The sequence below is a fragment of the Xenopus laevis genome, chromosome 3L, assembly GCF_017654675.1.
Source record: "Xenopus laevis strain J_2021 chromosome 3L, Xenopus_laevis_v10.1, whole genome shotgun sequence".
NCBI lineage: Eukaryota > Metazoa > Chordata > Amphibia > Anura > Pipidae > Xenopus > Xenopus laevis.
In genome coordinates this window covers 3,315,506-3,342,671 of record NC_054375.1, presented here as the reverse complement: position 1 = coordinate 3,342,671, position 27,166 = coordinate 3,315,506, and the positions used below count along the sequence as shown (strand labels likewise).

The following is a 27,166-nucleotide window of genomic DNA, read 5'->3' as shown; positions in this document are numbered from 1 at the left end:
TATCAGGCAGCGCAAAGATCTTGCATTCCCAAACTAGGGATGCACCCAATCCAGGATTCGGTATTTTTCAGCAGGATTCGGCCGAATCCTTCTGCCCGGCCGAACCGAATCCTAATTTTTCTGACTTTTTGTCACAAAGCAAAGAAGTTTTCCCCTTCTCAACCCTAATTTGTATATGCAAATTAGGTTCAGTATTCGGCTGAATCTTTCGCAAACGATTCAGGGTTTCGGCCGAATCCAAAATAGTGGATTCGGTGCATTCCCTATCCCAAACACAGGGAAACAAACACACAGAACATTTTATTATTTGGGCAGCGAGTTTTGCGCACTTTCGAAACCTGTTGGCTGACCAAGTCGCCAATTTATTGGCCCATGTACGGGGCCCTGCCAAACACCTGCCCGATGGAGATCTGTCCGAAAACCAGGATAAACAATTACAACGGCCCCCATTATGCCCCAAATTTGGCCCTGCAGGTGGGTAGACCTATCAGAAAAAGATCCATTCATCTGGTAACCTCTCCAAAAGAACAAATTGAAAATTAGAATTTCTGAATTTTTTTTATGGTCCAAATTCAACTAGGGAGTTATTGAAATTGGATTCTTAAAAAAAATTTAAAATCGTTTTTTCGAGATTAGGCATACCCTGGCCCTTTAAGAACTCAAATTCGACTATTCGCCACCTGTAACCTGCCGAATTGCTGTTTAAAGGAGCAGTGACATCAAAATTCAAAAAATTCATTGGTATACAGTGAAAAAAAAACACCAAGACAAATGAAACTTTAAAATCGTCTTTATTAAGAAATAACTCAGATTCCGCTCCTCTTCAGAAAAGGCGACAAGACAACGATCCATCGTGCGGCTCTTGATTTCTCCTCCCTGGTTATCTCCTATAAGGAAGGCAGGGAGGAGAAATCGAGCGCCGCACGATGGATCACCCAATCGCTTTCTGAAAAGGAGCGCAAGCGGAGTTTCGGTAAGTTATTTCTTAATAAAGACTTTGCGATTTTAAAGTTTAATTTGTCTTGGTTGTTTTTTGGTTTTTTTTCCAATGCATACTAAATAAACAAGTTATGATGCTGGTCCTTTAAGTCATGGGGAGGGATCAATTTGGAGTTGTTTGCAGCCTTCCTGGCATTCATGTTCTTTTTTAGTCGAATTCAATTTGAGTTTTCGGGTAGATTTAATTCATTCAAGTTTGAAAAATTCGACAGGGATGCACCGGTTCAAGATTCGGCCTTTTTCAGCAGGAATCAGATTCGGCCAAATCCTTCTTCCCGCCCGAACCGAATCCTAATTTGCATATGCAAATTAGGGGCGGGGTAATCGCGTGACTTTTTGTCACAAAACAAGTAAAATATGTTTTCTCCTTCCCACCAAAATTTGCAAATTCATATGCAAACGCAGCCGAATCTTTCGCGAAGGATTCGGAAGTCCGGCTGAATCCAAAATAGTGGATTCGGTGCATCCCTATATATTTCGAATTCGATTTTCAAGATTTATCATACTCTGCCCCTTTAAGAACTCAAGTTCAACTATTTGAGACCTAAAACCTGCCGAATTGCTGTTTAAGTCACAGGGAAATGTCCAGGGATTTGGAGTTGTTTGCAGACTTTTTGGCATTCAAGTTTTTCAAATTAAGTTCTTTAAATGTGAATCGAAATTCGATGAGTTTTCGGGTAGATATAGATCAGAGATTTAAAAATTCGTTTTTTTTTTAGGGATGCACCGAATCCAGGATTCGTTCTTTTTCAGCAGGATTCAGATTCGACCCAACCCTTCTTCCCGGGTGAACCGAATCCTAATTTGCATATGCAAATTAGGGGCGGCGAGGGAAATCGCGTGACTTTTTGTCACAAAACAAGGAAGTAAAAAATGGATTTGCCTTCTTTCGCAAAGGATTCGGGCGAATCCAAAATAGTGGATTTGGTGCATCCCTATTTTTTAATTTTTTTTTAAATAATAAATTCTGATTGGTTGAATTTCAATTTTATAGGATTTTAGTAGAATTTTTAAAAACAACTCAACCTTTGGTAAATGTGCCTCCAGATGTCAACCAATCTGATTGCTCACCCCCTGGATATAACCACCCAATCTCGTTGAGCAGCCCCCCCCCCCCGACAGCTGAAAGGACCATTCCAGCTTAGTTTAATACCCAAACGGATTCTCATTTCGATTTTAAGGGATTACTTCCATATGATCACATTCGAATCTGATTGCCCAGGACAAACAAACTCAGCCACAAAACAAATGGCGGTGAGCGGATTCGGTGGGGCACAATAGCCGTGCGTGTGGTCGGATTAGTGAAAAACAAAGCCTCTGTCTGGGCCCTTTTCTATAGAACCATTAGCAGCTGAATGTCTCTTCTCCAATGAAACTCACAAACGAGCCTTCAAAGGAACAACGATTTCTATTATTTCTTCTGTGCGAGTTTCAATCCTTTCCCCTCAGTACAATGGCTGCCTCCTCCGCCATTTTAACTTTTATCCTTTTTTTAACTTTCATATTAGTACAGATCAGGGGCCACCACTAGAAATCACAGGGCCCTGTACAACAACATTTGCCGCGCCCCCATGTCCCACCCCAGATCCCGCCCACTCCACATCACAGTTAAAAGACCACACAGACATCAGTGCTAAAAAAGAAAGGTAACCCCCCCACACACGAAAGTTAGAAAAAGCTATTGGGGACCAGGGCCCCCCATAAGTTTTTGTTTTTTTTTAAAAAAAAAAACATTGACTCCAGGGCCCCCCTTACAAGTAACAAAATATTGGGGGCCCCAAAGAATAGTTTTTTAAAAAAAAAAACATTGGTGGCAGGGGCCTATAGAATATTAAAATAATACATTGGTGGCCAGGGGATTGAAAAATAAATAAATAAATAAAAAAAACACACATTGATGTTCAGAGGAATTGAACTTGTGGCTTCAGGACTTCAACTTCGCCTCCTTTCGAGACTTTGGGTCTTTTTGCCGCTTTAGGACTTCAATTTCGGCTGTTTTCATGACTTTGGGTCTTTTTGCCGCTTTAGGACTTCAATTTTGTCTGTTTTCATGACTTCGGGTCTTTTCGCCACTTCAGGACTTCAATTTCGGCTGTTTTCGTGACTTCGGGTCTTTTTGCCGCTTCAGGACTTCAACTTCATCTCCTTTCGTGACTTTGGGTCTTTTTGCCGCTTCAGGACTTCAACTTAGTCTCCTTTCGTGACTTTGGGTCTTTTTGCCGCTTCAGGACTTCAACTTTGTCTGTTTTCGTGGTTTCAAGTCTTTTTGCCGCTTCGGGACTTCAACTTCGCCTCCTTTTGTGACTTTGGGTCTTCTCGCCGCTTTAGGACTTCAATTTCACCTCCTTTTGTGGCTTCGGGTCTTTTCGCCGCTTCAGGACTTCAATTCCGGCTGTTTTCGTGACTTCGGGTCTTTTTGCCACTTCAGACTTCAATTTCGCCTCCTTTCGTGACTTTGGGTCTTTTCGCCACTTCAGACTTCAATTTTGTCTGTTTTTGTGACTTTGGGTCTTTCTGCCTCTTGAGGACTTCAATTTCATCTGTTTTCATGACTTCGGGTCTTTTTGCCGCTTCAGGACTTCAATTTTGCCTCCTTTCATGACCTCGGTGCTTTTTGCCGCTTCGGGACTTCGGCTGTTCAGGTTTTCAGCACGTCCGCATTTCGGCTGTTCAGGACTTAGAAAGGAGGCGACACGGCTTCGGCGCAGTCAAGGGGGCCCGGCTATTTTGAATAGTTCAGCACTTCTGGGCCCAGTACACTTGTACCCCCAGATGGCGGCCCTGGTACAGATACCCATTACACACGGCATTTCTCTCCCTTAAACAGAAATCTATTTCCTGCTACAAAGGTATCTTCGCCACTTCCGCTGGGTGTTTGTAGAATGATTCTATTGACTCGGCAGCAGTAGATTTGCTTTAAACAAGCAACTTTTTTTTTTTCCTGCCGAGATACAAGTTAAGTGCAGTTTCTATATATAAAACAAAAAAAAAAACTGCAAGTTGTGTGGATTTGTAGTGCATCTGTGCCTGGTAATTGTGTGTGAGGGTCCATCTGCTAGTAGATTTGGTAACCCCTCCTTAAAGCCATTTGTATAACTAACCAGATGCTCCTTTCTCCACTCTTCCCCCAATTAGGTTTTCTAACAGAGGAGGGGGGCGGCTTGTAAATATCCCCCTGATAATATACACAGGCAGCCATCTTATTGTGCACTAACACACACACACTCACTCACTGAGCAAGGTGCAGCATATGAAACAAAGTAGCACTTAGTCTTTACAATGTCAGCCCATCAATTCAACTGCGCACCCCCTACGGATTTGGGTTTCTAAGAAAAAGCCAGTAAAAAAAAAAAAAAAATGCCATTTGTTAAAAAAAAAAAACACAAAAGAAGAATTTAAAGGGGAACTTAGTTGCATCAAGGAAAATAAAATGTAATTTCAAGCAACTTTCCCGATCTTGATGGTGTTTGGAAACGCAATGGTCATTTATACATTTGAGCAGCGAAAGTCGCTCGGCTTGTGCTACATCGTTGCAGCAGTGCAGAGAAAATCTACAGGCGTCGCTTTTTAACGTAGCAATTCTTTTTAATGACTGAACTATAAAAAAAAAAACAGTTCTTTGGTTATGCAGAGAAAAAAAGAAATAAATAAGTGTTGGGGTTTAGTTCCCCTTTAAAATAAAACTGTGAGCCTATCTGGATAGAGGTTGCCCAGGACAATTTGAAGCTATTTAGGGTACCTGGCTTAATATTCAAACTGTTTAAATACATCTCGTATAATGTATAGAACAACTTGTAGCTCTGTCTCACCGCCCCTCTCTACCTTCTTTCTTCTTCTTCTCCTCTGTTTTTTATTGGTTTTGTAAACATTTACATTTAAAATAAAAACATTAAAAAACAAAATGTGAGATTAAAGGCATATAGTAAATACAGGTATGAGATCTGTTATCCAGAATACAGAACGTTTTCTTCCGTAATTTGGATCTTCATACCTTAAGTCTACTAGAAAATCATATAAACATGAAATAAACCCAATAGTCTGGTTTTGCCTCCAATAAGGATTAATTATATCTTAGTTGGGACCAAGTATAGGTATGGGACCTGTTATCCAGAATGCTCAGGACCTGGGGCTTTCCAGATAATGGATCTTTCTGTAATTTGGATCTTCATACCTTAAGTCTACTAGAAAATCATGTAAACATGAAATAAACCCAATAGGCTGGTTTTGCCTCCAATAAGGATTAATTATATCTTAGTTGGGATCAAGTACAGGTATGGGACCTGTTATCCAGAAGGCTCAGGACCTGGAGTTTTCCGGATAATGGATCTTTCTGTAATTTGGATCTCCATACCTTAAGTCTACTAGAAAATGATATAGACATGAAATAAACCCAATAGGCTGGTTTTGCTTCCAATAAGGATTAATTATACAGGTATGGAATCCGTTATCCGGAAATTTCCGAATTACAGAAAGGCCGTCTCCCATAGACTCCATTATAATCAAATAATCTTTAAAAATGATTTCCTTTTTCTGTGTAATAATAAAACAGTCGCTTGTACTTGATCGCAACTAAGATATAATTAATCCTTATTGGGAGCAAAACCAGCCTATTGGGTTTATTTAAAATGTATACGATTTTCTAGTAGACTTAAGGTATGAAGATCCAAATTATGAAAAGATCCTTTATCCAGAAAGCCCCAGGTCCCAAGCATTCTGGATAACAGGTCCCATACCTGTAATAATAAAACAGTCGCTTGTACTTGATCCCAACTAAGATATAATTAATCCTTATTGGAAGCAAAACCAGCCTATTGGCTTTATTTCATGTTTATATGATTTTCTAGTAGACTTAAGGTATGAAGATCCAAATTACGGTAAGATCCGTTATCCATAAAATCCCAGCATTCTGGATAACAGATCCCATACCTGTATTTACTATATAAGCACCTTTAAATCGCATGTTTTTATTTTAAAGGGGAACTACATCAACACTTTTTTTTTCTCTCTTAAGGTATGAAGATCCAAATTACAGAAAGATCTGTTATCTGTAAAACCCCAGGTCATGAACATTCTGGATAACAGGTCCCATACCTGTATCTTAGTTGGGATCAAGAGCAAGCTACTGTTTTATTATTACACAGAAAAAGGAATTCATTTTTAAAAATTTAGATTACTTGGCTAAAATAGAGTCTATGGGAGAGGGCCTTTCCATAATTTAGAGCTTTCTGGATAACAGGTTTCCAGGTAACGGATCCCATAACTGTACTGCTTTGGAGGCCACACACGATCATACTTTAATAGAGTTGCCTTGAAGCCATCACTTCTATGGTTGCCAAATACCCACACAACGTCAACATGTTGGTAGTTATAGTTCAACGTCGCTGCTCAGTCTACAATAGGATACATCAGTCAGCCTTAGAATAGATTGTCACCGTACCCTCGTATTTAATGTAATTACTAATGCTGCCTCTGATCCACCGGGAAATATATATTTAACAAAAAAAAGCTGTATATTTTATTTCTCGACCGATCAGGGTTTCATGTAAGATAAATATTAATTATCTTGTTCTTTAAATAGGTCTCTCATTCAAATAACGAGAAGAGAAATTATGCAAACAGGGAGAACGCTTTTATAAATACACCGAAGTGAAATGCACATTTTCTCTATTTAATCAAAGTCTTCCTACTCGTCTAATTAAGAGGATACTGGGGGGGGGGGGGGGGATAGAGTATAACATACTGGTCACGTGACTAAAGAGACATTCATTTTGGTTGGATATCGTACATATTGAGACTGGTGATAAGCTATACCCTCATACTGTACTGTCTAAGGGAATCAATATGGCACCTCCCTCCTCCCATATGTATAAATACAAATATACAGAGAAGGAATGTTCTGGGCACACAATAAGCTATACCCTCATACTGTACTGTCTAAGGGAATCAATATGGCACCTCCTCCTCCCATATGTATAAATACAAATATACAGAGAAGGAATGTTCTGGGCACACAATAAGCTATACCCTCATACTGTACTGTCTAAGGGAATCAATATGGCACCTCCTCCTCCCATATGTATAAATACAAATATACAGAGAAGGAATGTTCTGGGCACACAATAAGCTATACCCTCATACTGTACTGTCTAAGGGAATCAATATGGCACCTCCCTCCTCCCATATGTATAAATACAAATATACAGAGAAGGAATGTTCTGGGCACACAATAAGCTATACCCTCATACTGTACTGTCTAAGGGAATCAATATGGCACCTCCTCCTCCCATATGTATAAATACAAATATACAGAGAAGGAATGTTCTGGGCACACAATAAGCTATACCCTCATACTGTACTGTCTAAGGGAATCAATATGGCACCTCCTCCTCCCATATGTATAAATACAAATATACAGAGAAGGAATGTTCTGGGCACACAATAAGCTATACCCTCATACTGTACTGTCTAAGGGAATCAATATGGCACCTCCCTCCTCCCATATGTATAAATACAAATCCTAATGATTACAAACTATTTTTTCTGCTTGTTGAGAATCAGATGGCGAGGCATAAAATCTATATGTTGCTAGAGGACCGGCCACCACTTAATCAATAAACCCCAGAAGAGAAATCTTCGCTTGGGTTGGAAGCATTTGAAGAAAAGCTACACCTATAAACTTCGGAACATGGTCACACGTCAGCAATATGCAGGTGGATACTTTCCCTTTAAAGGGTAACTGTTCTTTCGGCGAAGGGCAAACTAGTGAAAAACTGTTCGGAAGGAGCAGAAATAGCAGAGGACAAAAGAGGCCTAAGGAAAGTATCAGTGAACAATCAATAAATTGCTGTGGTTGCCTGAAATGATGAACTCTGACATGAAACTCCGCTTTTCTGCAAAGTCAGGAACAAACAGATGTCTCTTTGGAATAACTAGAAGGCTGGTTATTTAATAGCTGATTGTCACTCACCCCCGTGCTATGGAAAATAGACACACGGAGCTGGTTACCTTCCCGTTTTGGCCGCCACTCGTATATTTATAAAATATAAAAGGACACAGTCATCAGTCTGATGTTAATAATGCTTAATGGGAAAAATGACACATGCTGTAGATTTACAAAGCTAGAAACTCTCAAGTGTTTAAAAATGTCCTCATGCAGCAGTCCTGTCCTGCTTTATGGCAGCTGAGATTCTAGCTATCTGTATAACAGAACATTCTGTCCCAGTGGCTGCACAGATCCTATCTGATCCCCATTGTAAGCAGCAGTCCTGTCCTGCTTTATGGCAGCTGAGATTCTAGCTATCTGTATAACAGAACATTCTGTCCCAGTGGCTGCACAGATCCTATCTGATCCCCATTGTAAGCAGCAGTCCTGTCCTGCTTTATGGCAGCTGAGATTCTAGCTATCTGTATAACAGAACATTCTGTCCCAGTGGCTGCACAGATCCTATCTGATCCCCATTGTAAGCAGCAGTCCTGTCCTGCTTTATGGCAGCTGAGATTCTAGCTATCTGTATAACAGAACATTCTGTCCCAGTGGCTGCACAGATCCTATCTGATCCGCATTGTAAGCAGCAGTCCTGTCCTGCTTTATGGCAGCTGAGATTCTAGCTATCTGTATAACAGAACATTCTGTCCCAGTGCCTGCACAGATCCTATCTGATCCCCATTGTAAGCAGCAGTCCTGTCCTGCTTTATGGCCGAGATTCTATACCTCGGATCCAATAGTGACCAATTCTGGGCATTATTCCACCAACCAGGGCAGCTATTAATTGCTCAGACATCCCCAAAAACAATACTGTGCATGTGCCACTGCTCTTACAGTTTACCTTTTGTACAACTCTGGTCTAACCTGAACAAAAGCTCTACCAAATGAAATAGAAACATAAAATGTCATGTAAATATATTTTGACATGTCGATTTCCCATAATAAAGGACAGGCAGCTACACAACTCTCTATCCCTAATGACTAACTGCCGCCCTGTTTCCCTAGAATAACAGATGTCAATAATCCCTTTCAAAAAACGTAACAATACTTAAAACTATGAAACGGGGAAGTGCAGGTTGTTACATTGTTTAACGCGGATGAAGCCGGGACTGAAGATATTGAATTTATCATTTCTTTTTATTTGCAGCTCTTTACAGTTAATCATATCATTGATTTTTACCTTACAATTAGTACATTGAGGGCTACAAATCAGGTCATACTCTGCAGCAGTCAGTCTTACTTGAGGCATCTATGGCAATCTCAGAGCTCCATGCGGGTCTGTCTCTTCCATGAGAACAGTCACTCCAACCACTCACAAGGGCACTAAGCACTCGAACGCGCAGATCTGCACTGCACTAACGTTTCGGACTATTCCAAGGCCTTTCTCAATGGGCCACTTTGAGAAAGGCCTTGGAAGAGGCCAAAACGTTAGTATTCCATGTGGATAAAAAAAATTTTTATTTTGTCTAAGACCTGAGATTGCACCCAGGCATATTCGAACCTACATATATAGATATACATATACACACACTTAACAAGTTAGGCACAGCACTCTCAACATATACCGTATATACTCAAGTATAAGCAGAGTTTTTCAGCCCCCAAAATATGCTGAAAAACTCTACCTCGGCTTATACTCGGGTTCAAGGGCAAAAACGGTCCCCGGCGCCCAAGAATAGTCCCCGGCGCCCAAAAACAGTCGCCGGCGCCCAAAAACAGTCGCCGGCGTCCAAAAACAGTCGCCGGCGTCCAAAAACAGTCGCCGGCGTCCAAAACAGTCGCCGGCGTCCAAAAACAGTCGCCGGCGTCCAAAAACAGTCGCCGGCGTCCAAAAACAGTCGCCGGCGTCCAAAAACAGTCGCCGGCGTCCAAAAACAGTCACCGGCGTCCAAAAACAGTCAGCGGCGTCCAAAAATAGTCGCCGGCGTCCAAAAATAGTCGCCAAGAATATTCGCCGGCACCTCCATTGGCAACAGAAAACCCTCTATTTTTTGATTAAAACTTACCAGAAGCTGCTTAGTTTCTCACCCTAGGCTTATACTCGAGTCAATAAGCTTTCCCAGTTTTTGGAGGTAAAATTAGGTACCTCGGCTTATACTCGGGACGGCTTATACTCGAGTATATACGGTAACCCCCTACAAAAATATTCTTGCACAGCCGAACTGTAACTTTCTTTAAAAAAGACTCTATTAGCTACAAAGTTTGTACAAAGCATTCATAAGCTGACGTGCCCTGTCAAGGCAGTGTCCATGCGTCAGTCCTATCCTAAGTGAAAAAAGTTTTTTCACTTAGGATAGGATTGAGGCATGAACACATATGTTGAGAGTGCTGGGGCTAACTTGTTTAGTATGTAAATTAAGCCTTGCCCACGTGCACCCAATTAGAAAGGCGAGGAGCGGCATTTCAGCTTGTTTCATTTTAAAAAACGTAATATTTTGGGGAGGTGGCTCTCTCCTTAAATGCTCGCTCTCCCAACCCCCGCCTAATGGTGTCTTTGGAAGAGATCATGCTAAATAAAGAGAAAAGCAGGTATGGTCTGCCTCCCCCCCAAAGGTAACACTTTCTTTTTTTCCACTTGAGATAGGACTGACGCATGGACACTGCCTTGACGGGGCGCGTCAGCTTATTGTGAAAAACGTATGAGCTTTTGCTACATTGATCCAACCATGCCATCTCCTGGTGCCTCAAAGTTCTACAAATTTAAGCTTTTTACCTGGTCACATGTTAAAAGGCAGAAGGTCTGAGGTAGCTGGAATGTCGCTCTACATATGTCCAAGAGGATCGCAGGAAAAAAAATCAAACCAGCCCAATCGATAGGCCGATTTTTGGGCAGATATCAATCGGGGAGACCCGTCTGATGCCTCCACACATGGGCAGATAAGCTGGCGAATCGTTCTAAAGGACAGATATCGGCAGCTTTATTCTGCCCACTTATCATCAGAATATGGGAAAGTATCATAAAGCTGCTGATGGGAGCAACACAAGGGCCCTGTTCCCATTTCAGATACAAAGCAATTATGACTATGCCTTCATCTACTGCAGTCTCCCTGCAACTCCAGTTCTGCTTCTACAGGGGAAGGCCATCATAAAATTAAAGGGGGTGTGAACCAAAAAAATAATACTGTGCCCAATGAAAGAAAATATCATCTTAAGCAACTTTCCAATATACATCCATGATCCCTTTTCACTGCTTTGCAAGTTATAAGGCAATACAATTGCAAATAAAAGCTGCATCTGTCTCTCCCTGTTTGTTCTCCCCCCACACTGGCGTTGCTGACTTTTGAAACAATGTAAGAGAAGCGGCGGATTAACAGACCTGCCTGTGCTGGATTAATTCACTTGCAACATTGTTTCAAAAATCAATGGCCGGAGTAGAGAGAAAGAAACATACACAATCGCTTTTAATAGCAATGGCATACATACAGAACTTGAAAACCACTGAAAATATATACTGAGAAGTTGCTTAGAATTACATCTTTTTTTAAATTAGACAGCATTTTATCTCTGGGACTACATCCCTTTTAAAGGTTTGGATTTGGTTTTTAAGATTTGGCCGAATCCTTTAAAAAAAGGGGCTGGGCCTCAACCGAATCCCTTTTATTTATCCTTCATTCCGACATTAAAACAAACGTTCCGTTTCTCATCCTTTTACTTCCAAAGTAACCAACTTATTTAAAAATCTCTTTCCACGGCAATTGTTCAAAATGAATGCACCCTCGCATAATGTTTTCATCTTTATAAGGCCTTGGCAACAGCACACCCCCTATAGTGCAAATTCTTTTATCTAGATAAATCAGTTTACTCAAGAATTGACTTCTGAGTCTATAGTTGAATTTAAAGAACAAAATACAATTATCTGGGGGCGTGGAACTCTTTTATCCTACATAATAAACTGGAAAGAGTATTTTCTTCCTATCCTTTAAGCCCCCGGGCCTTGTATCTTGGAAGTAAGGAAAAAAAAATCAACGCTTTGTAACAGGCATTTAGTTCATCCGGCAATGTAGCTGTATCAAATGATTTACACAAGCAATGATTTCAAGTTTCCTCCAGCTGAGACATAACAAAATTGCTGAAAATCCAAGTTTTTTTTTCTAATTTCAGCTGCAATTTCCGCAGTTTTATAGCTTCAGCTTAGTTGCATCTATTATTTCTTTAGGGCCTGGGCAATGACTACAGTGCTGCAACCCATGCATCAGAATTCCAGCGACTGACTGCTGATCACTATGGAAACTGTACGTGTCAGTTTGCAGTTGCAAAAAAAAAAAAAAAAAGGGGGGGGGAGGGGATTTTAACATTTCTACTGTTTTTCTCAATATCCCTGAAGGCTCGCAGTCTCTTATAAGAACTTTTATTGCGGACGAGGAGGTCTTGTTGGAAGTAGCACGAATTCGATTGAGACAAAATAAAATGTCATCAATTCATGCGATTGGCCTTGTGCGGCTGTGTAAGGCATAATGAAGGCACGCCGATGAACGAGCCATATTCAGAACGAGCCATTAGACATGAGACCGCTAAGTCGGCACATTCCGATCGAGTCGCCATGGAGTGCAAACTGCAAGGTGGATGGGGGGGGCCAAGTGTATAAATTAGCATGTGTAGCTGCCATCTGCAACTGCTTCCCCTGCTCCGCTATGCAATAAAGCATGTTGCTAAGCTACCAGCAGCTATAGAAGTTCATTAGAGGACGTTTTAAAACAAAGCTGCCAGACTTTACAAACTGAAGAGGGAATATAAAATTAAAAAAAAACGACCTCTTGGTAGAGTGCTAAGGACTCGGCCCGACCATCTTGCCTACGAAAATGGCCAAGGTGGAGGCCGGCTATGCACAAAATGACCCTAAAGAGAGGCGGTGCAATATAAGCAAATAATACGGATATTACTAGAGATTTGCTACCTGTAACAGAGGCACTGCTAATCAGTTTACTTCTGCATCAAGAATCCCGGCCATAAAGTAAGACTGAACTGCTGCGGTTTGCAGTCTCATTAGTTTCAGCATTAAGTAAAACCTGTTTCTCAACCTGCATTACTGTATGGACTTGATAATTTTGGTTGGGGGCCCAGCCTCAAGACCAGGTAAAGGAACGACTTGGATTTTGGGTAAACACTTCTAGGATGGCCCTAGATTTAGTTCTAAAATTGATATGATCTGAGGGAGAAAATGTTGGGCTCAAAGGAAGTCTTGAACTGAATTACTAAGGTGAACTTCCCCTTTAAATAAACCCAGTAGCAAATGGTAAGCACCGCTTGTATATACTTAATGCGAACGCAATGATCAACAGATTCTCGGATTCTCTACAGAATTCTCCCATACAAAGGAGATGGAGGACGCACAGATCCGCATTTTTATCTGCGTGCATAGCATTGGACGAGCATGAGAGTGCAAGAAAATAGAGCAGCAATGCAGCCAGGCACATTACTCCGAGGACATGATAAAATGTATCATTAAGGGGCAGATTTATTAATGGTCAAATTGAAAATTTGAATTTTCTATTTTTTTTTATGTCAAATTCGACTAGGTAGTTAAAAAATTCAAATTCAATTTTCAAGATTTATCATACGCTGGCCCTTTAAGAATTCTAATTCGACTATTCGCCACCTAAAACCAGCCGAATTGCTGTCTAAGTCAAAGGGAGAGGTCCAGTGAGCACTTTGGAGTTGTTTGCAGCCTTCCTGACAATTGATTTTCGAATTCGATTCGAGTTTTAAACTTGGTAAAATTTGTCCGAGTTAAAGATATTCGATTTTCATAATAGATAATTGAATACTCAAATTTCGAGTGAAATCAAACTCATGTGAGTTAAAAAAACTCACATGAATTTGAATATTGATAAATGTGACTCTAAGGGGCAGATTTATCAAAGGTCGAGGTGAATTTTCTATTAAAAAAATTCCAATTTCTAGCTATTTTTGTGTACCTCGACTATAGAATAGGCCACAATTTGATTTGAAAAAAAAAAAATTGGACTTCGACCATTCGCCATCTAAAACATGCCGAAATGCTGTTTTAACCTATGGGGGACCTCCTAGAAGCTATTTGGAGTCAATTGGTGGACTTTGAAAAATCTAAGTTTTTTTGGGGAAAACGTTGAATCGAATTCGATCTAATGCGCTATTAATTCAATTAGTACGATTCAAATTCAGCCGAATACAGACCTATTCGTTCGAAAACTGACCTATTCTCCAAAAAAAAAAAAAAAAAAAACTTTGGATACAGTCATGGGAAAACATGTTTTTTTCAAAATGAATCAGTTAATAGTGCTGCTCCAGCAGAATTCTGCTCTGAAATCCATTTCTCAAAAGAGCAAACAGATTTTTTTATATTCAATTTTGAAATCTGACACAGGGCTAGACATTTTGTCAATTTCCCAGCTGCCCCTGGTCATGTGACTTGTGCCTGCACTTTAGGAGAGAAATGCTTTCTGGCAGGCTGCTGTTTTTCCTTCTCAATGTAACTGAAGGAGTGTCAGTGGGACCTGGATTTTACGGAGTATTGTTCTTAGATGTACCAGGCAGCTGTTATCTTGTGTTAGGGAGCTGCTATCTGGATACCTTCCCATTGTTCTTTTGTTTGGCTGCTGTGGGGGGGAAGGTAGGGGGGTGATATCACTCCAACTTGCAGTTCAGCAGCAGTAAAGAGTGATTGAAGTTTATCAGAGCACAAGTCACATGACTGGGGCAGCTGGGAAATTGACAATATGTCTAGCCCCATGTCAGATTTCAAAATTGAATCTAAAAAAAAAAAATCTGTTTGCTCTATTGAGAAATGGATTTCAGTGCAGAATTCTGCTGGAGCAGCACTATTAACTGATGTGTTTTGAAAAAAACATGACAGTATCCCTTTAATTTAATTTGGTCTTTTTGAATTTCAAAGTTTTTCAAATTCGGAATTCGACCCTTGATAAATATGCCCCTAATAGTCTGTTATCAAGCAGTGTATGCTCTATGATGATAGGCACACATATAGGCAACCCGTCCTTCAAAGGAGAGAAGACTTTCCTATTTTATTATTAAGAGTTGTTTGTTATCTACACTCACTCAGCCCTTTGGGAGTCGACATGGAGCACTGATGAGGGGTCCACGTGCAGATGAGAGAGCTTGTAGTTGGGGCCAATGATAAATCTCACAAATATTTGCATTATACGGCCTTGCAAGGGGGCCGTCCATCACGGACATATATAAAGAAGACAAAGGGACCTCTAAACAAACAAGTCGCACAACCATCTGTTCTCTGAAGTTCCACAAAAGGACAATGGCCTTTCTACAGGGCCCCCCGCCGACTCGACAAACATCTGAACTTTTCTCACCCTCTTTTATGGGACATATTTAAATTACAGTTCCAACAGATAACGAATCCCAGGCTTGGTTTTCTAAGAATGCGCTGCACCCACACAAGCCGAATAGACACATATGGGGTGGTGTATAGAGTAATTACAAAGTGATATACAGCTATTTATACCGTCTTTGCCCATTCAACCACACGTGCCTCGGCATGGACATCATGATGTAGGGGTGCTCTACGCCTTGAAGCAACTGTCATCTCAGCCTCTTCATATCATGTTCTTTTTAAGGAAGTTTTTGTCTAGCCAAAAAAAGGTTTGGTTTTGGACACCAAAAGCACATTTTTAGGCTGAAGTTCCCCTTTAAGGAGTGCAGTACGATTTCTCTTGCTGTGCATTAGTTACATAAAGAGGGCACAATAGCAAAACCGAGCATCAGCAGCTCCGTGTCCCTAAATAATTCAGAAGCCAGAGCACAGAAAAAGCATCCATGCCATTTGTTTTCATTGCAGCCGCCATTACAAGTCATGCATATGGGAGTTGTGCCGGATCGAGAGCCGACGTGTTCCAGCAGACGTGAGATCTCACAACATGTATGTCAGCATAAAAGGAAGTCATGCCTAAAGCTTCTTAGTTTTTCTTGTCCATCCCTATGTACCCTATGGCAAGAGTTGGGTGAAGGTGGGTTAGGGCCAGACATAAGTCAACCCATGCTCAACTGTATTATGTTTAAACTTACGTATAAACTTCTTAAAACTTCACCCGCCCAATTCTTCTATTTGTTTGTGCCACGTGGTATAACCGAACCAGCGAAGGCCGATATTTGCAACACTTCCTAGAAACGATTATCTCTGAATTAGAAGACTTCGACAATAAAGATGCAGAAAGCAATCCTTCCTTAGAAGAGAAACGTCCCCCCCCCTCGACGGCTGTTTAAACTTGACGGCCTACGAAATTAAATACAGAAAGGGGGAAAAAAAAAAAAAAAAACCCCGGCCTCTCTCGTTTTGAGCAGATTTAAAAAATGTAATGAAATTTGAGCAACTTTCACTTTTCATAATGTATTCTAAATGCCCTTTTTGACATTGCGGTCGCATGCACCATTTATGATGGGTCCTGTCATATTGATTTGCTAAATTCTCCCCTTTAACTTCATTGATTTGATCCCTCTGCCGTGCTCCAGCCGTCCACAGAAGATACAGACGAGAATACATATAATCAAGAGTAAAAAGAAAAATATAAACGTGATGGAAAAAGCTCAACTACTTCAGCAACAAGGCTCAACGTTATTCATCCTTGTGCTGCTCTACAGGCAATCGATATAGTTTCTCTAGATCAGGGATCCCCAACCTTTTGAACCCGTGAGCAACAATCAGAAGTAAAAGGAGTTGGGGAGCAACACAAGAATGAGAAATGTTCTTGGGGTGCCAAATAAGTGCTGTGATTGGCCATTTGGTAGCCTGTATGTGGATTGCCAATCAACATTGAGACTCTGTTTGGCAGTGCACCTGGTTTTTATGCAACAAAAAATTGCCTTCAAGCCTGAAATTCAAAAATAAGCACCTAAAATTCACGAGCTTCTGGTTGGGGGATCACTGGTCTAGATCATTGGCTTTCTGACTTTTTTTTTAGTCTAACTTTCCCTTTGAGGTCCAACATTTGGTCACAACTCCCTTGGCTCATACCAAGATTACAAATAAATGAAAACTCTTATGAATCTCAAGTTTTTTCGACCAAACTCCCTTCCATGAACTGAACTAATGTATCAATAATTTTTCGCAGAAAAAAAAAAAAAACACAAAACGTTGCCTCAAAATCGAGCATCAATACGTATTGTACAATTGATTATCGGACAGAACCCCAGACTTTTTCGGATTGTCTGGCGTTCATCATGATGTCAAGAAACAACTTCAGGGACATCTGCCGTTGAATTTTACATTTATATTTTCAGGTTCGGATTTGGGGTATAATAAATCTCCATGAAAAATTGGAGTTTTCCTCCTAAAAACCTTGACCAGAAAAAAAAAGCGAGGTTTAATAAATGGGCCCCTAAGAGTATCTAGTATCTAGCACAGCAAATAAGAGTTCATCCTAAATCTTACTATAGTGAATGTTTTTGAGAAGTTCTTCAGATTGACTATGAAGATTTTCATTCATCCAGGTAATGGTATATCTAGTATAGGTTTTAGATTTACCTATACTAGATATTCTTCAGATTGAGTTGGTAGCACAGCGGCCTGTGTATGGGCAACTCAGGAGGCTAGAATATGGACATCTGGCCTTAAATTAGGTTTAAAATCAGGTGTGAAGACCTCTTGGACACTTTGATCCAGTCCTCATCCAACAGCAGGACCGATGTATGATCCGATTGTTGGTCCCCGGCCAACAGTTGGATCAGCCAACGCACAACAGCCCTGCGCCCCATGCACCAATTCCATAGAAAATGAGTAACTGTGTTTTGGATGTGGCTACAATAGGACATTTTGGAGAAGAACCCCATTCAAGATGCAGACACCACCTCTAGGCAAACACTTCATATGCCCACATACACTAGTACACTCCACTAGTGCCATCTCCTTTCAACACAGGATCAGACGCCGCTAGCCATAAGAGTCACCAGCGGAGTTCTAAGAAGCAATAATGAAAGGTTCTGGAAGGTGAAATGAGATATGTAAGTCCATAAGAGCGAGAGAAAAATTCATAGCTACGTCTTCAAACACTTATTTACACCATAGCTCTATTCTACAGACAAACCTGGAATAGGAGATTTTTCCCAAAAGCTTAAAAAAAAAAAAATCTGCCTTATGTTAGCAGGAGCAACACTGAACTCTATTAAACTGCACTTTGAACAGCCCCAAGCAACAATAATTAATATGTCCGGAGCGAGTGAAAGCAAAAAAACGTGCCCCAACATGACACCGGCCGATTGAATCAGGCCCAAGGAACGAACACGCTCTCCTGTATAAACACTACTCTGATCCGAATAAACTAGCGGCACGGAAACATCTATATTCTTGGCAGAAATTAGTAATGTATGCTGTTGTTCCAACTTTTCCAGGTACTAGTTTGTTTGCCATTTTGGAGTCAGGAAGGAATTTGTCTACCTTTCAAATTGGAGAGACTTGAAATGGGTTTTTTTTTCGCCTTCCTTTGGATCAACTAGTAGTTAGGCAGGTTATATACAGACTTAAGGTTGAACTTGATGGACGTGTGTCTTTTTCAACCTAACTTAAGCTGGCCACAGACGCAAAGATCGTACAAATCAATGTACGATCGGACTTTCCCATCTACCGACCTGCCACTAACCATTCAGATCAAAGTCTTACCATTCCGACCAAATAAAGTAGTTAAAGAACAGATGAGCCGACGTTCTGCCCCTGACAGCAATCGTACGATGGACAAAGCTGGTGACAGTCTCCCACTGATAATCGTACGATCAGCAATACACGCAGAGATATTATCGGCAGCCGATAGAAATTTTCTAACCTGTCTGATCGACCAAACGACCGATCTCCGCCAGACGAAAAATGTCGAGACTCTCCACACACGATCCAAAAATCGTACGAATCCACGATCTTTGCGTCTATGGCCAGCTTTACTAAGTTACGGTCTTTTATATATTAAGGTGGCCATAGACTCAAAGATCCGCTCGTTTGGCGACATTGCCAAATGAGCGGATCTTTCCCCGATATGCCACTAACGGCATGGCTATATCGGGGGTAATTCGAACGTTCGGCCGTATGGCCAAACGATCGAATTACGATGCGCCAAGGGGCTCAGACGGGTCGGTCGGTTAAAAATCAAACCTTCCCGATCGATATCGTGGCCAGATATCGATCGGGAAGCCCCCATACACTGCCCCCCTACACATAAGGTGTCAAATCGGTCCAAACGACCGATATCGGCAGCTTTATCTGCCCGTGTATGGCCACCTTTATACACTAGTCTATCTTAGTGAGCTAGCATGGATAGAACACCTGTAGGTCAGACATAATTTAGCAGAAGGAAATATGAAATACATCATTTTACCGACTGATGATTGGCCAGCATTTTAACCTGCATGGCAGCTCCATTGCCCAATTTAGCACACCGACTCAGCCTGCATGGTGAAAAAATACAAAAACATCTACATAATAAGTTAACAGTGGCAATGAGATCAAGAAACACAGCTCCAAATACCATCATGGCAGATAAGAATCTCATATTGCTCGGAGGATGAATGTTTTATCTAGAACCCCTAAAATAAAGGAACCTCTGTTTTTTGCCAGAATGGAAATAGAGACAGTTACAGGCTTACCACAACTTGCAATCCCTAAAGCTGGCCATAGAATCAAAGATCCGCACATTGGCGACATCGCCAAACGAGCGGATATTTCCCAGATATGCCACTAACAGCATGGCTATATCGGGGGTAATTCGAACGATCAAATTACGATACGCCAATCAAACCTTGCCGATCGATATCGTGGCCAGATATCGATCGGGAAGACCCGTCGGAAGCCCCCATACACGGGCAGATAAGCTGTCAAATTGGTCCAAACGACCGATATCGGCAGCTTTATCTGCCCGTGTATGGCCACCTTAAGCGATCACGAAAAACATGATTCTTCTGCTTCACAGTTTCAGAAGCCAGAACCAGCAGTGTAGAGACTACCCTCTAATTATTGCATTTACAAAGAACTTTTGTAAAAGCAAGTAAAGATGTTTAACTACTGCTTATGGTAAAGTGGTGTTGAATTAATTTCTCAGAATGAATGAAAAATTTACGGGTTAAGTTTATTCCTATATATGGTTCGACAATAAGAGAACACCTTCCTCCCCAAGGCTGCAAGAGAATCAGCTACCGACCCTTTTCACTTGGAAAAACATAAGCATAAATCCCACACACTGTGCCACAGGCCGGCAATATACATGTAGTTACCATATCATACTTCCAGATTGTCTGTTTTCTAGTAACAAAAGGATCAATTACCCCCTGTTTCTGCCTCCTCATTATAGAATCGTGTTAGCCGAGGCTGGGGGTAGGGGGTGGGATTCACTTTCATTATTCCTTATCTATTATAAGGCCTGTACATACAGCACCAGCCTCATCTTGCAGTGGCCTCAGGGCCCGCTTGGAGGAAATGAGCATTTGGAAATATCCTTCCCACTTGGACTTCTATTGGTCACTAATTGGAATATTCTGGTTTTATTTTATTTCTCCAAACACCGGAAAAAGGTTTCTAAGGTAGTGTCCAAGTGTCAAAGACGAGGTATCCATCCAAAGAATCGAATATGAAAACCTGCCATGTTTAAAACTGGATTTAGATTGTTTCTAAAAATATTTCAAGATGCTTCCACCCCAAAGTGCATCAGTATGTGAGCGCATTTCATACGACACAGAGAGCAGGATTGGGTTTCATATACACAAGGGCTGGAGGAAATGCCGAACTTAAAACTATGACTAAAAAGAGCCATAAATAGTCGGTGCTGTTCTAGTTCCAAGTTGAATGTATTAATGAATGTTAATTAGAGTTTTTCTACGGGTCCTTAATGAGTGAGCCGAGCAGTCGGTGGATTAAAGGCAGAGCTCTGCTGGTGACAAGATACAGTGTTATGTTTACACGGATGCCTCTGCTCCATCAATTCATCCGGATACTAAAAACAATGGAGTGTAACCGTGACATGCAACTGCGAACGCCAATATTAACTGACTGATGGAGAGAAAGAAAGATTTATCAAACCTGTTCTTTCAATACTCATTAAAGAGACAGGATCTTCCAGCACGGTATCTCCTAAAATGTAGGACTACCCCCCTCCTTAGGGCCCTACAAAAAAAACAAAAAACTTGAAAACCTTTTTCAAGTTTAGGGGGCTACCTGTGATTTAGGGCAGTTCTCTTTGACGCCAGGTTAAACACAATCATTAAGATTGGAGAATCCAAGATTGTAACGACTTAATCGTGTTTTTGAAAGGTAAGATAAAGAGAGGACATTACAAGATGCACATAGGTGCGAGTCTTATTTTTAGCCTCAACTACTATGGTAGTCATCGGGTAACCATAATGAAACAAAGTTGCCTTTAAAAACCTACCGAAAAGACTACCGTATATACTCGAGTATAAGCCGTCCCGAGTATAAGCCGAGGTACCTAATTTTACCTCCAAAAACTGGGAAAGCTTATTGACTCGAGTATAAGCCTAGGGTGAGAAATGCAGCAGCTTCTGCTCCCATTGGAGGTGCCGGCGTCTCATTTTTGGATGCCGGCGAATATTCTTGGAGACTATTCTTGGACGCGGCGAATATTCTTGAAGACTATTCATGGACGCTGGCGACTATTCTTAGGTGCCGGCGACCGTTTTTGCGCTTGACCCGAGTATAAACCGAGGTAGAGTTTTTCAGCATATTTTGGGGGCTGAAAAACTCGGCTTCTACTCGAGTATATACAGTAAGTTGTCCAGGTCCTCTACTGTAGCGTTGCACATATCTGTGCTCATCTTTACCCTACCTGGCCATGCAGGAGAAAACCCAAATATTTCCCACCTAAAAGGCAGGTCATATGTTACTGATTGGGCCTTGGCCTGATGCCTGGACCAAACGGACTCCATGCAGAGCCATAATTCGATGGGATTTTACAGCCTTTTTGAACTAGTTACCAGCAGAAAAGTCAATAGTTTTTGCACCATAAGCCAACTAACCGTTGTAGGCCAAATGGTTGTAGGGCCATTGTTGGAAACCAAAGGTTGAGACTGATTTGAAACAAAATAACCCGACAGTCTTTAACTTGGCAGTGCACATTATTTGGTCTACACGCTACAGTCAATTGAGCTATTTCCTTCCCACGCTTGATTCAAGGTGGGACCTGAGCTACAACTCTCAGCATCCCACCTGGGTGTTGTAGTGTGACATTTGTAGGTCTTCAGCTTCCTTTCTAGATATATATATTTTATGATCTTCCAGTTGGTTTCCAGTTTTGCCTGCTTCTTACATTCCTGCATCCCTCCCCTACGTGAATCGAGTCGCATTCGAGGATAAAATATGGGAAATTAAGTAAAGCAGATGAGTCATATGCATAAAAGTTCCATGAAGAAACCTGCAGAGGACACAGCCTGCTGGCAACGGGAAAAGAACTACGAAAATACAAGCTGTTACTCAAGCAAAAAAGGGAATTAGTCATAGAAGCTGGAAACGGTCCTGTTTATCTGGAAAGAAGCAAAAAAAAAAAAATGTCCTTAACCTGTTTGAATTGAGCACTCATTGTATGGCACCATACTGCAGATAACTTTGCCGGAATAACAAGTGCAGCACGCGCCTCCTTCGGTGGGAAATAAAGAGTAAATAGACACTTCCAGCATAACAAATTGCTACGCAAACATGTTTATGAAGCACTTGGCAGGGACGAAAGGCTTGCCATTGTTTCAAACCGGCAAAATATACGACCCTGCATTCCGCATAGCGGCGTAAAACGCAAATAAATGATTATTAAGTGCATGGTAACGGCCGCAGACCATGTGCCGTAAACCCATAGGATATATATTGGGTTCTAAGCTCACTCCCCTAACTCCTCGCTGCCCTAAAACTGTTGATACACACGATTGATTCTAATAAGTTACGCCGGTATATTAGAAACCTAACGGGGAGGATATCACCGCCCTTCCTTATTAAATCTCGTTTTTTGGGGTTTTTTTTATCATCCGCTAACGAGGGATTTTTATCCTCGCTGCTAAATAAATGACTGCAGCGACGTGTCTTAAACATTAAACAGCACGCTGCCGGCTCCGAGTACTCGAACGCATTGCGAGGGGAAGGGAGGAAAGAAAAAAAAAAAAAAAAAAACCACCAGCATCAGTAAGAGTCAAGTCAACAACTTGCTTATTCTCCAGCACGGAGAGAGCCTAAAGGTATCAAGCAGAGACAGATTGGCTTCGCTAGTGGAAACTATCTGATTTGATTCTATACAGTGATTAAACATCTTTGTGCTTCGCTGAGAAGGGTCTTTTATCCCCTCCCCCCCCTTCAAAAATGGCATCAAAGCAATCAAAATGGTAATGTTCAGCATGAATGGGGCCCATCCCCCCCCCTTCAAACTCTGCAGAGTTTTTCTCCATGTTAGGAAGAAACCAACACCCCTTCCTCACAAAATGGAAGCTTCCACTACTGAACAGAGTGCTGCAACTCGAAGCTCGAAACCCCCCCCTACCCATCCCCGAGATTAACATTGCCTAAAGTCGATTGGAAGTGAAAGCGGAGCCCTGGATGGAAACGACGACGACGGGGGGGGAAGAAAGAGCCGAGGAAGGGGGGAAGGAAGGCAAAGGCGCTGTTCCAAGTTAGGTGCTGAACGCTGCATTCCGAAGGAAAGAACGATCGATTCTGTGAACAAAACTGCACAGATTGGCCCCACAAAACACACCATCACGGAATGACAAAATCCCACCGCTGCACAAAACACATTCACACCATCACAGAATGACAAAATCCCACCGCCCGACTCACTATGACTTTAGTGCTGTGATTGTGTGTTTGTGCCGGAGAGATTTCAGCACCATGAACAGATGCCATTAAAGTCATTGCACAAAACACCCAACTGCTTCCAACCCACCCCCCTCTCCTCCCATCCCCTCCACACCAGCTGGCACCCACAGAGTTAACCGTGTAATGCCACAGCCACGTCCATATTTGCCAACAGAAAAAAAAAAAAACACGTACACAGCAGTGAAAGTGACTAAATAAAGTGGGCAAGATCACGGCAAAGGGATATAGTGATCCATTCGCATTGAGGGTCGTCTACAATTGGCAACAAAGAGGCACAAACACATCGGATTGGGGAGGGGGGCAACACCCTCTTACTGCATCAGAACCCCAGCAGGCAAGTAGAAAAAAAAAAAAAAAGTCCCCCCCCGTCATATTATTTACACCTTGTAAAAAAAACATGTCGACTAAGTCAAAATGGACGACTCAAGGAAAAAAAAAAAAAAACCTTTCCCAAGTTAGGGTTATAGGTTTTTATACACACACATAGAATTTAACTTTTCCAAGAATAAAAAAAAAAAAAAAAACGTAAAGATCACATGCCATGAAAGTAGAGAAAAAAAAAGCACAAGAAGTCCACAGAAAGAAATCTCACGTGAATAAACAGTAAAACTGCAGGAATCTGTAAGAGCAACAAAACGCACATTTGTGCCGAATAAACACGTCCGTCACACGGAGCTCAATAACTTTTCCCACGACTGATTTGCAGAAATTGTATCCAGATTTGTACAGCAATTAAACAAAACAAAGAATAGTAACGTGGGGGGGGGGGGTAATTGAACGAGGAAAGAGCTGGCTGGAAATAAAAGTTTCTCCGATGCACAAAACAACTCCGGACTCCATTACACAAACTCTAACGTCTCTCGTTAAATCATCTAATTAGAAAAAGGAAATGAAATTGAATTTGGAATTACCTGTGGATCCTGCTTCATCTGTACTAGAGTTTAGATTAATTATTGGGGGGTCAGCAGGACTCTCTGGGAGCCCCACCAAAAGAACGAAGGAGAGGAATGTTGAAAGGAAGGAAGGAAAACAAAGTGTCAGGAGACGGGAGAGGGGGGAAAGTGCTGGAAGTTTGATGGGAATGGGGAGGAACAAAGAGACAAGTAAATACACAGGGCTACGAGGCAGGTTCCCCCAAGCAAAGCTCATAAATATTCAGCTCTCGTCCTAATCTCCACTCTCAGCAGCAGCAGCAGCAGCAACGCAATAATATTACTTCCAAATCCTTGTTGCTTGCTCCAGCTAAAGACAAGGGAGGGGGCGGGGAGAGGAGGAAGTAAGGGGGGAAGCCGAGAGGAGGGGAAAGTCAGGGGAAGGGGGTAAAGGAGGGAGGAAATAGTGAGAGGAGGGGAGAATAAAGGTGACGAGGGGGGGAGAATAAAGGTGACGGGAGGGGGGAGAATAAAGGTGACGGGGGATGAATGAGTTGAGAGGAGGAAGAGTAAGTAGAGAAGAAAGTAAAGGGGGGAGAGTAAGTTGAGGGAGTAGAAAGCACAGGGGAGGGGGTCGGAGGAGGGGAAACATTACAAACAGTGAATAAGATCTTCAATCCTCCCCACTCCAGCTGTTGACGGACTACGACTCCCAGCAGGCTGTTAGCGGGGGGAATGCTGGGAGTTGTAGTTTCCTAAGGAGCAACTGAAGTGCTGCAGGTTGTACAAGAGGCGACATGATGTGGAGTCAATGGATTCACAGCCCAGAGATGGGGGGAGTTTAATGACAGAAGAAAGTAGCAGACTGGTGGGGGGTAATAAATTGGGGGTGACAGTGAGGAAGAGGGGGTGCCCATATAAAAGACTACTAATAGGATTAAAGGAGGAGTTAGACAAGTGCAGAAGTGGCCGATGGAAGGAGTGAGAGTGAAGGAATGGCCGTCACACTGAGGGGTTAACACTAAGGAACTTGGGGTGAAAAGGGGGTACTGAGAGCGTAACAATGATGGGGAGCTTACGGGGTGCGGAAGGAGTTGAAAGTGAAGGAAAGTTACTAAGAGAATTGGGGTGTTACTGCTTAGTGTGAAGGGGATGAAAAGAATAAGAGTGAGACTTATGGGGTGCAGAGTTGTAAATAAAGTGGAAAGGGGGTGCAGGTGAGATGATGGGGTGCTGAGTGACAGAAGAGAAATGAAAGACTAGTGGGGTGCTGAGAGGAATGAAGGAAGAGGAATTGGGGAGTAGATAAGAGTTAGAGATTGAGGGGAGGGAGAGAGCTGAGCAAGAGTGGGGGTGGGTAAAGTAACTGGGGGAGAGGCAGAATTGGGGTGCAGGTGAGATGATGGGGGGCTGAGGGGAGGAGTGTAAGACTAGTGGGGTGCTGAGAGGTAGAATTGGGGTGCAGTTGAAATTATGGGGTGCTGGGGGAGAAGTGTAAGACTAGTGGGGTGCTGACAGGTAGAATTGGGGTGCAGGTGAGATTATGAGGTGCTGGGGGAGAAGTGTAAGACTAGTGGGTGCTGAGAGGTAGAAATGGGGTGCAGGTGAGATTATGGGGTACTTGGGGTGAGGTGAGGAGTGTAAGACTTGTGGGGTGCAGGTGAGATGATGGGGTGCTTGGGGTGAGGTGAGGAGTGTAAGACTTGTGGGGTGCAGGTGAGATGATGGGGTGCAGCAGTAGAGATGATGATGATGATGATGATGATGATGGGGTGCTGGGGGTGAGGGAGTGAAAGTGCAGTTGCAGATCCCAAGGGGGGGGGCAGAGCAGGTGCAGAACAATAACCCCCTCCGTCCACCCATAAAGTTGTTTGCAAGTGTCCCCCCAGATTAAGCTCCCAGAGTGGGGGTACCTGGAGACACGGGAGGGGTTCGGGGAGGCTGTGCAGCTCCATGCCGGGCTGGTTGTTCCGGGAGTGAGGAGTCGGCGGTCGCTGTGAGGAGGAGACTGAGCAAGTTCTGAGGGGACCGGACTCATCACACACTTCGTATCCTCGCACAAGTGTCCCGCAGACGGGTGAGGAGTCCTGGGAGCAGGTGGGGAGATAGTTCCAGTGCCCGAGTCTACTCCGCTATTAGTTCCCGACAGAAGTTACCGACAGAAGTCGACTTGCGGAGCCGGCGAAGCAAGAACTACTTTCTCCCCGGCGCACGCGGAGGGATATCACTTTGCTCGGCGAAGAGAAAAATGAAAGAAACTTGTTCCGCGGTTCACACACACGCGCGCTCCCGCCCAAAGGACAAGCGAGAAAGTGCCCGGATGCGGCGCAGTGTTGACACAAGCCGCGCGTCTCAGCGAATGAAAATGGGGGGGCGGAGCTCCTTATGGAATGCGTGCGCGTACACGAGAAGTCAGGGAGCTGTCCGCTGCTTCAGCAGGAAAGTCTGTTTGGGCTGCCGTGTGTGCGTGCTCGCAGGGGATTCTGGGAACGAGAATGGGCAATTAGAATCAAATTTTCA

General features: G+C 42.5%; 1 protein-coding gene across 4 annotated transcripts in view; it reads right to left on the bottom strand.

Annotated features, from left to right (window-relative positions):
- LOC108710721 (PHD finger protein 21B) overlaps positions 1-26,957 on the bottom strand; it is a 54,813-nt gene extending 27,856 nt beyond the window's left edge. For 2 of the 4 annotated variants that reach the window (XM_041585831.1, XM_041585832.1), the window contains exon 1: positions 24,686-25,039. In XM_041585831.1, coding sequence (XP_041441765.1) covers positions 24,686-24,703 — 18 coding nt within the window. In that variant the 5' untranslated portion in view covers positions 24,704-25,039. Of the gene's footprint in view, positions 1-24,685; positions 25,040-26,559 lie in introns of those variants that run through there. The other 2 variants (XM_041585830.1, XM_041585829.1) reach the window with 2 other exon arrangements.
- Between the last annotated feature and the right edge of the window lie 209 nt (positions 26,958-27,166).